We start from the raw sequence: 10842 nt of genomic DNA on the forward strand, positions 1-10842 counted from the left end.
TTTGATTAATGCAGCTAAGTCATGGCAAATCTCAGATTATTTTCATATTTTTGGGGGTTCCTGTTTTTTGTTGAGGTTAAAAATTGGTTTAAACATACGACGTGTTATGAAACACTTTGCATAGACATTAAAACAATGTATGAATTTTTTTTCTCCTCTAGGTGGAGTCTTGTGAAGGACTGGATGAAGGGAGTAATGGAGATATGGCAGGTACAAAGACTCTTGAGTCCTCATCAGACTTGCCTCATGAGGAGCTGCCTGTTACGCCTCCTCACACTAAGAGAGGAGGACGTCTGGGGCAACAACACAAACAGCATTCTCAGAAGGCATCGTGTGGCGGTCATGGTCGACATCAGTGGAGGAATAACGATCAGAGTGGAGACGTTAGATACTGGGGAGGTAACCGTGGAGGGAGAGGCGGTGGGAATGGGCGAGGTCGTGGCAGCCGTCCTAATTATCATGGCCATTCCAGGATAATATCTGAACCACATGATTACAATTCGTACACCTCAGACTACAAGTCTTCACAAGTTATCGACAATGGTTATGGACACAGCAAAAGGGACCTTTCCCATGAAAACGGTTATTATAATTCTGGGGACAATAGATCTGGAGGAATGGACATGAGCAATGGTGCTGGTGGAATGGGTAGAAAGGGACCAAGAGGACCTGGTGGTCGACACCGCTATACTCCAGGCAGAGGAAGGGGCCGTGGACCACCACCACCTGGCTTTGCCCCATCACCCTACCGTCACTCAGATCAAGATCTGAGTTGACGATTGTGGCCAGCAGGGTTGCATCCACCCTGTCTCCTCTTCTCAAATCTCTGGCTTCTTATTGTTGTTGTCCCAAGTATTATTAATGTAACTTCTTTAAACTTCAAGTATTCTGCTTATTTAAATTCACCAAAATATAAATGTTTTAGCGTTAGTTTTGAAAGAAATTTCATGTTTGTCACATTTAGGTCTGTAGTAAAATGTATTGAATGTAAATGTATGTCATACTTCCATATTTGCTCTTTATTCATTAAAAGATTATGTTTAAAACATAAGCGTAGCAATATCTTGTCACACGACTTGAGACACTCACCAGAATTTAGAATAAGGGAATCCGATATTTTCACTTTTCCATTTCATTCACAGCTTTGACAGGAAAAGGTAATCACCGCCTCTCTACTTGTTAGGAATAAGAAGCATTCCAGTTTTGTCAGTATTTGTATACCTGGTAAGGTTAACGGCTGTTTGCGTGATGATATTAGCGTTACAAGGTGTTACTGTCGGTTGTTGGAAAGCTGTAATGCACACTACAGAAAAGTTTATTTTTATGTTACTATCTTCTATCGATTAGGTTTGTATCTGTTCTTTTTGTATTCAATATTACTGTCCTATATGTTAAGTTGGACAGTGGTTATAGGATTTGGATTTTATGAAACATTTTATTTTTTTACAGGCACAAAATGTATAATTTTTTGTATAGGAAGAAGACTTTATATTGGTTTAAAGTATATTCTTATGTACAAGCAGTGTGTGTGTTTTTCTGGGAGCTTCCACATATTAATACTATTTGTGCGGGTGAGGCTTAAATTGAGCAATACAAAGTACATCAGTTAGCAAATAAGGATGTGGGAGGACTTCAGAAATCACTGGATTCTAAGTGAAAACTGTGTGTTCAAGATTTCTAAACAAAGATGAACCCTTTCATGTTGCGAGTCCAGTCTTGTGTGCATGTCAAGTGTCTAAATGAAGCGAGTGGTTATCATCTAGTGAATATGCATTTAAGACGAGTATAAATCTTAGGGTCTCGGCCATTTCTGAGTTCTCCCAACTGAGAAAGTAATTTTGTATAGGTTGAATTTTCAAAGATGCTGTTGGCTTTAGAAAAGTATTACAAATGACTTGTAAAGTCTAGTCTTTAAATTTTAAGGGTCAATATTATGTATATAACTGTCACTCACACATACATACATTTGATAATGGAAAGTTTTTAATTTGACTCAGGATCCCTTATGTTTAGGAACTAGTAATGGGACTTTATACTTTGGTGATTGAATTTTTTGAATGTGGTAACGCTTCCATTGCAACAAGAAATTGAAAAGCTCCAATACCGTTTTGTTAAGGGGGTCAATTCTTTTCATTTGTCATTTTCATTTTGGGTGTGAAAGCAGATATGCTAAACTGAGTATATTCAAGCCTTAGTACAGACAGGATTATATGGGAAGAACTTGTATTTTTCTGATTACTAATCTTTGTGAGTTTTTAAAAGAAGGTAAAGTTGTAGGCAACACCTTTTGAAAAGGCAAAAGTTTAGTCAAGGGTAAATGCAGTATCGTACACTATAACAATGTTTCTCTTTTATTGATAAGTGGTACTGTAGTTCAATATTTTATTTGAAATTGAGTCTCTGTTAGTGAATAATAGATAAATAGCATCCATCTCCAGCATAATTTTAGCTAAACTACTTTCTTGCCTTGGAACCTTCCCCCCTTTTTTTTTCTTTCATGTCAGGAGTATTTGTACTTTGGATCCTTGGACATAGTCATTTTCACCCTCAGTAGTTTCATGTCGCTTTCAACTCTGAAATGTATAGTTTTACAAATGAAAATACTCAATGGTGCTTGCATCTACATAATGCTACTCAGTAGTACTTGTCCTCTGTTGAAATGGTGTAGCCACCATATAAGCAAATTTGTGTGCAGTTTTAAAAAACTGTTGACACTCTGCCATGGCCAGTTTATCAGAATTGCAAGGTTAAATGTATGTTTTATGTTTTCAGTGGTAAATAACCTGTTTCAGTGAAAAAGTGAGAAGTTTTATGTTTATTTCATTAGGATTTGGTGTCCTTTATTTTTGAATGTGAACCATTGCAAGTTTTTCTGGCTGGTTATGTAGTCATTGCTATTGTTTGGGCATTAACTTTTGTAGAGACATTTTTGCAAAGTCTGGTAGTACAGTAATTGTAAAGAAGCAGTTAAATACTCTTACAGGTGATTTGTGGATAGTTTGTATGATAGTCTGTTTTTATCATAGACATTGGGAAAGGATTTGTGGAGTTACTTGCAGAAAAGCTCATTCATTTTCATTTTAGTAAAGCCAAAAATATCAGAAGAATTTTTAATGCAGAGGAAAAGGATGATTATGTATTGAAGTTTTGTTTGAAGTCCAGTTTTCATTTATATGGAGGGTTGCAAACTCATGAGTGGCAGTATTGTCTTGTATTGCCATTTTTTTCTAATTTAGGAGAATTTGAAAATTCTGTTTCAGAAGACATTGAAAGAAGTTATAGAGCTTGTAGTGTTAAGTGTGGTTGTGAAAATTGGACCCAAATATTCCTTAGAGTAAATTGAGTTATTTATACTCTTTTCTGTTACCAAGTATTTGTTTAGTGTTGCAGTGTTAATTGTCTGTCATTCATGAACAGCTTTTGTTAATGTTATTAAAATGATCAGTCTCTGTGATTATTATCATATAGTAATGTTTTTACATCAGATTTTCCCTTCATAATGTTAGCCATGAAATGAGTCCTCTCTCTCTACACTTGTGTACTTGTGTATTGCCTGCTTTTTCCTTAAATTTCCATGTCCTCTTTCTAGAATTTTCCTTGCATTCCTGTTGATCTTCATCCCATTATTTTGCTATTACCATATCTACTAACTGTTCTTTATCCAACCTCGACGTATATTTCAACCATATTATTCTTTGCAAAGTTCGTCTACTTTCCATAAGATTCATACTACAGGTGTCTCCTCCTTACTTCCTCATTTGAAACATGGTCAGTCTGCTTCCCTCTTCCCTCGACTTGTAGCTTTCTCCAGTCTACTCCATTCTTATTGTCGGATCCCATGTGTGCTACACAGTTTATTACAGGTCGTATAAATACATCACAGGTATTTTCACTGCTTTATGATTTGATGCTCTTATTTCCTTTCTCCATGAGATTTAGTTTCCTTATATGTATTGAATTTCAGTCCTCTTCTTTCCATTCCACTCCTCCATCCTTTTAAGTATTTCTGCAGCCTATCCGTCAGAGCCTTCTTTTAATACTAGTTCATCTGCTTTTTGTGTTGCAGCTCCCAGGGGCTTTCCTTTTTGTATTTTTTTTTTTTAGATTCCTCCTTTATTATATGGTAAACAGCAAAGGACTTATGGCTGATTTTTAATGGACATATAACATTTATCTCCATTTTTTCAGAAATATCTGCCACCATCTTCCTGTAGGTATTGTTATAGTACAGTAATATCACTAGCTCAGTGAGTCTTTCCAGTACCCTTTTGCTGTCCTAGTACTCATTTAGTTACTTGTTACGGTACTTTGTTAGATGCACAATCTCTTCTGTGCATGATTCTGTTTTGTAGTGTCACCTGTTTTCTATTTCTCCCACATGAAACCAAACTGTCAATTATTGATTGTAAAAGTTTTGCTTTGCCATCAAACACCAGTAATATTTTCATAGTATGCTTTTCTGTTAGTCCTCTGTAAATTTCTTTTATTTTTTGTGTTGCCATATTTTGTTCTAAGCGGTCTGGTTCCATCTTGTCCTTTATCTTCTTTTAGTATACCTCATCAGATGTTATGTTCTCTATTATCCATTGTCCCTTTATCATGCTAACATGCTTCAGTTGATATTCATTACCTTCATTCACAAGATTCCAGTACTCTTTTTTTTTGCTTCAACTCTAATCTCTTCATTTCCATTTTTGTATATGTTTTGTCACTTTCATTTTTGTGTATTTTTTTCCTTTTTGTTTACAGTATAGATTTTATAAACTTTAATTATAAATTTTGTTGTATGGTTTTGGCTTGGTGGTAGTTGATTGAATAGGTAATTTAATGCTTTCTAGTCCATGTGAAAAAGAATAGGAAAGGTAAAGAGAGTGGGCAAATATCAAGAAAGCCATACACAGGTTTTAAGATTTAAGAATTAGAGAATTATAAAGCAAGAAAGAAAAGTTAGGAGAGGCAGCACAGTTTGAGAATTACCAATCTCCACAAATGTTTTTATTATGTACTACACACAAAATTCTGTTGCTAGGGCGTCTGACTTTCTGTTACAGTATGTGTTATATGTAGTCTGACAATTTTGGGTGTGACTAGAGGTTAGTATGACTGGAAGTCTAATGGTGCATGAAGACCACAAGTAACATGTAAAGAAGAAGAATGGTGCATAAGGCACATCAGAGGACATGAGGGGCTCATGTACTTATTGGGGAAAAGTCAGGCCATCATGTGAGCTTCAGGAGTCCTCATAAGTGCAGGGTACAGGACACTTGTAGAGTTCTACTATTGACCTCAGTTGGATCTGATAGCATGGAAGACAACAGACAACATTACACACCTGTGCGAAAGTTTGGAAGTGCATACTCTGTCTGTTTTCCACATTTTAAGAATACTGATGAGTATAACAATCTTAATGTCTAGATAACTGGATGATTCCTTGTAACTACTGTTGCTGAAGGTAGATAACCCATAGTGACTTCTATGTGGTACAAGCTTATATGAGTCTTGGTTTTGTTTGTTTTCATAGCACAGGAAAAAGATACTATATCTGGCTTGTTACTGTGACTTTATTACCTTTTGATGGAGATTTACATTCGTGATAGGAAAGATGTAGATGCTCCATCTATTGCTACTCCTGTGCTAGGTGATTTTTTGGAAAGACTAAGGATGACACTTTCCTAGCCAAGCATGACTACTGTACATGGACCTGATTAAAGTGCATTCATGCCAATTATCCTGACTTCTTATGTATATTTGTGCTCCCCACAAAGAACAACCAAAAACTCCAGTTGATTTAAACTATGGGACCATACTTGCAAAGGGCAGTGTGTAGAGAGTTGGGAGTTCTGGTACTATTCTGAATGTTTTGAAGGCTGTATGCATGTTGGTAATTTTGATAGATTTACAGGTGCTATTCAGCAACAATCTCTCATTTTATTTTGAAGATGTCATCACTCCTGTCTGTCTGATAGTCACAAGGGGTTGTAATCGTAAATTTCTGGTCATCCAGCTGCTGCCATCATAATTCCTTACCTCAGCCTTAAACACACTCCATCTCAGAGGTCAGCATCCATGCTGTGTGTTCAGACATATCAGTGGGCATAGTTCATGCCATTTTGTATGACTGAATAACTTTGAAATAACTAAAGAATTTTCAAGTCAGTGGTTGCCCTCCTTAGTAATAATTTGGTATGAATTAAAATGAGGATGGTATGGAAATTCTAAGTTATTTTATTTCGTGGACACAAACCTCGTAATTTTATGGGAAATTCTCTCCACTTGTCAGAATTTGCAGTTTGTACACATCTCTGGTCAGTAGGTTTGCTAAATAGGTTCTAGTTGCTGACAGGTCACTGTCAGCTCTGATTGGGTGTTTGATTGGGTGTTAGATTTGTTATTTGGCATAAATTAAGATAGAGTTTGTGTTCCTGAATTGTGAAAACTTGTTTTCAGTGGATATCTGGTAAAGGCCAGCAAATTGTATCTTGTATACAATAAGTGTCTGGTTCTTGGAAGGGCTTGGAAGGGGGATTAGTACTTTGATTTGCTAAAGATTCAGTAGAGTAGTTGAAGGAGTGGGTAATATCTGAATAGTTTGAACATTCTTTGCTTCTTTATGCTAAGAGTACTACTGTCAATTGCATCTTTGCTTACTATGCATGGTAGAAATTGTCTTCTGTTATCATTTCAAAGTTTCATGATGTGTCATCTTTTACTAATCTGTTATCTGTGGATAATTCTTATGCTTTTGAATATAGTCAGGTTAGTATTCTGTTAATAATGGAATTTGCATAATGGGATGAATTTTTTATCCAATCTTTCTGTTGGTATGTATTGTTTAGTGGTTGCTTTCATTTCACCATTTTGCAGATGCGGATTTTTTAATCCATTTCTTATTTAATGCCTTAATTTGCCTGTTTGATAAAGCAATTGTTATCATGGTGCCATATTATATAATAATTGTTAAGGCTGTAAATTTATGTAGAGGCTTTATGGCTAATGCTGTATGCTTTTGATTTTGCAAGATCTACAATTTAATTTCCTGATTCGTATTTTTGTGGTAGGTTTTCAGCAACTGATTTTCTAAAGTTCACGTTTGATCCGTCCAGAAAAAATGTCATACTGTTAACCAGTACAGCAATGTTTGGTGGACGGAGGGAAGCCTTTTAGTTCAGAGGTAAGTTGTATACTCTTCTTTTTTTTCTCTCTCTCTAATTGATACATTATGCATATTATGAAATCTAAGAGAGTACTTCACAAGCTGTTCTGTGTTGTACGTACTCCAAGGCTTGGTTGTCATGATTTTACTTGAGCATCACATTTTCTTTGATTCTTTTAGTAATTTAGTATCATTGATACCTTGGTGTGTGGCCTTGCAGTGTCAAGTTACTGTCTGTCCTAATTTTATTGTTTATTTAAGCCACCCTAAAATGATTGGTTCAAGCTTGTCATAAACTCTGATTTGCATACTGTACCTGGTAACAGAAATGATGTCCAACTATGAATTCATTGTTAGAGAGGATTGGTTATTTTATGTAAAGTGTGAAGCATATTTTTTTGCTTTTCATATATTTTACATTGCCTTATTATAAAGCAAAATTTGCTGATATGAATTGATAGTCATTGTGATACTCTGCTGAGAGGTATTGTGTTTATATTTAGAAACCAGGCAGCATTTGGTGTAATAGAGGGATTAAAGCTTTGTAGAAAAGTGATCGTTCAGGAGAAGTAAGAAAGTAAAACAGAAGGCTGCACTTCTGTCAGTTTGTTGTGTAGCACGTGCGTGTGTTTCATATTTCTTGTTTTGAATTTTTTTTTCCCAAAATACTTCTCATGAAGCTGTTTTGAAATAATAATGAATATGTTCCAGTTATAAGACTGAACACTGGAGAGATCTGTAAAGCTACGAATAAAAAAAAATTCAGGTCTGTTGACATATTACTGAAATATTTGATTGAATTAGACATGGGAGCCAGTAGGGCATTTCAGTTAATCATCTATTGGAGTTTTGATATTTCATAATTTAATTCGGAAAGTATAACCATACTTCAAGAAATGGTGCATCAACATGGAAAGTAAAATGTCTTTCATAGAAATATGTATTTCATTGTTTACAGGAAGCAGGCTCTATTAAGTATGTATAATGGAATCTTCAAATTATTTTATGTATGACCCTAATTGCCTACCTATGCCAATGAAATAGGGTTTCTATTTAATGCTGGTACTTTGTTTGGTTTTGCGACTGGAGGATCAAGCACATTTCTTTTCACTTTGTCTTTATCATTGTTCATTTACAGTCATTGCAAAGTGCCAACATTTCTTATAAAGGGCTCCACGTTAGAGGTCATGCACTCTTAAATGTTTTGATGGAAAATGTGTAACTTGACAATTTGAAACACAAAATCATTCCTGTTGAAATTTCTCTGCCATTTATGTGAAATTGTAGTGCTCTGGTCCATGATTACTCCTGTAACAGCTATTTCTTTACTGTTAGGTCTATCTTTGTGTATGTTAGGGGTTTCTGTCTTTTAAGGGTAACTTAAGATTTTCTCCCATTCTAGATTTTTCTAATTAAGCAAAATCCATGACTGTGTAATTGTTCCCCCTGAACCTGAAGTTAAATTCAATAAAGTGTCAAAGTGAGGAGTAGAGTGATTTACAATTGGTGTTTTCGAAACCCTTTAATCATTTCGGCGTGGTTTATGTAGCACTCTATAGAACACGTAGTTACAATTTTTGTGTCTTTTCTTTTCTGAAAGGCTAGCCCACTAGCTATGCCATGGCCTGGTTTTTGGAGTGAGTTTTTAATACAGTAGTTATTTTTTAAGAGGCAAACCAGTGGCTTTCACATCATTTAACAAGAAAAATTGTTACCGCCTAAAGGATGAGATTCTCCTCATGGCAGTTAGGACCAACAAATTCATCATGCAATTTTGTGGTACAAAGCTTCTGTCTGTAGTACTACATGCTGCTTATTTTTCTTGCCTGGAGCAACATATTTAACTTGTTACAATTTTTTAGATGTGTTATATGTAGTGACTGTTCTTGTGATGTTCCTTCATTCTAGTACTATACTTGTTATTGCCACTTCGGTGACTATTCTGCTGGCTGGCCCTACTACTGATGTTCCATCTTTCTGTTGATTGTTTTCAGGCATTCCACATATTTCATTATTGTTGCATTGTTCCATTTGTGTCATGCCATTTCTACTAACTGTTCTAGTTGACTGTGATGTGGACAAAGCATAACTTTACAGGGACATTTATCTAGAGCTTGACCTTACATGGTACTCTTTAGGTAATGTGAAGGGGGGTGTCTATGTTTTTTCTTGGTTTTTTACTTTTCACAAGAGAAAAAAAATCCTTTTGAACACCCCTCTTAGTCTAGGAATGTGACTTGGTGTTCTGATAAAACTACTTTTCAAGAAGGATCTCCAGCCCTGGTGTTCCAACTTTTCATTACCCTTAAACTTTTAGCTCATTGCAGTTAGGTGGGGGCCACCAAAGAGCAGCTTCCTGAATATGACACAACTCATCCATAAGTAATTCCTCAGGACTTTTAATTTTCCTGGGTTTATTCCTCTGCCTCTTTCTCTGTCAAGATTGATGTGTTGTTGCTGACACAGGCATAAATGTGGTCTGGATTACTTTAAAGTAGTACATGCTGTGTCAGAGGGTAAGCATTTAATTTAAGAATAGCTATATTGATGTCCAATAATTTTGATAAAAAGGAACTTCTAGAAAATGGAAACGAAATGTTGATGACTAACAAGGAAAATAGTCCAACTGTCAGACCAAAAATGACATTCAACAGCAGGAAATATAATGGATCAAACAAAATAAAATGCCATTGTTATCAGTAACAAGAAAAAACAGTTGTCAGACAACTGTTTTATTCCAACAGTAGAGGAAACCAGAGGTGAATGGTTTCAAAGGAGGAATGAAAGATTGTCGCCCTTAATTTTCACCACCATCAAATGCTCTAAATCATGTTTTCTTGAGTCAAACTAAGTTGAAAATGTATATGAAGATAGTGTAGTAAGTTTGCAATACAACTAATGTAATATCAACTTTGGAGTCTTATGCAAGTTGGGACATCTGTAAGGAATATTTAATGGAAAAATAATTGGAGGAATTGTATGTTGTAAACACAATGCAATTGGATGATATATGAATTTAAGGTAACATCAGTTTTTGCTTTCAGTGAAATTTTTATTGTGTTAATTAAAGCTTCATTTGTTATATTTTTAAGTTTGTTCACGACACTTACCTGCCAGATATATATATAGCTGTATTCTCTGACGTTCGACAGAATTTCAAAACTCCTGGCACACGCAGTGGTCGGCCAGGTGGTTAGTACCCATTCCCGCCGCTGGGAGGCGGGCGTCAGGAACCATTCCCATTTTCTATTCAGATTTTTCTCTGTCGCGGTAGTGTAAACAACCTGTTTCCATTACCTCCGCTCAGGATTTTGAAAACTTCTTTGGTCACTTTAGTATTCTGATTGTCTTTTGGTTTTTGAAATTGGCTTTGTGACTTGACATACGCTATTGTGGTTTGGATTTGAATTTGGCTTGGATTGTTCTTGAATCGTGATGTCTGGATCTAGTTCTACTAGTTTCAGGGTGTGCGGTGTGAAAGGGTGTAAGGTTAGGCTACTGAAAGCCTCGGTAGACCCTCACATGGTGTGCACGAATTGTAGAGGGCATGTTTGCTTATTGGATGATAGGCGTAAAGAATGTGAGGTTCTGACTAATATTGAATGGAAGGCGTATGAGTCTTCTGTACGTAAGCTTGAACGTGACAGAATCAGGTGGTCTTCCTCCAGGAGTGCTTCTGTCAAAAGTCG

At 35.9% G+C, this 10842-nt stretch overlaps 1 protein-coding gene across 2 annotated transcripts in view; it reads left to right on the forward strand.

Annotated features, from left to right (window-relative positions):
- Positions 1-8637, forward strand: part of LOC135197683 (E3 ubiquitin-protein ligase RNF25-like) — a 72652-nt gene extending 64015 nt beyond the window's left edge. For both annotated transcript variants that reach the window (XM_064224701.1, XM_064224700.1), the window contains one exon: positions 162-8637. In XM_064224701.1, the coding sequence (XP_064080771.1) occupies positions 162-776 (615 nt within the window). In that variant the 3' untranslated portion in view covers positions 777-8637. The remainder of the gene's footprint in view (positions 1-161) is intronic.
- Positions 8638-10842: the final 2205 nt, after the last annotated feature.

This window comes from Macrobrachium nipponense, chromosome 21 (assembly GCF_015104395.2).
Source record: "Macrobrachium nipponense isolate FS-2020 chromosome 21, ASM1510439v2, whole genome shotgun sequence".
Taxonomy (NCBI): Eukaryota; Metazoa; Arthropoda; class Malacostraca; order Decapoda; family Palaemonidae; genus Macrobrachium; species Macrobrachium nipponense.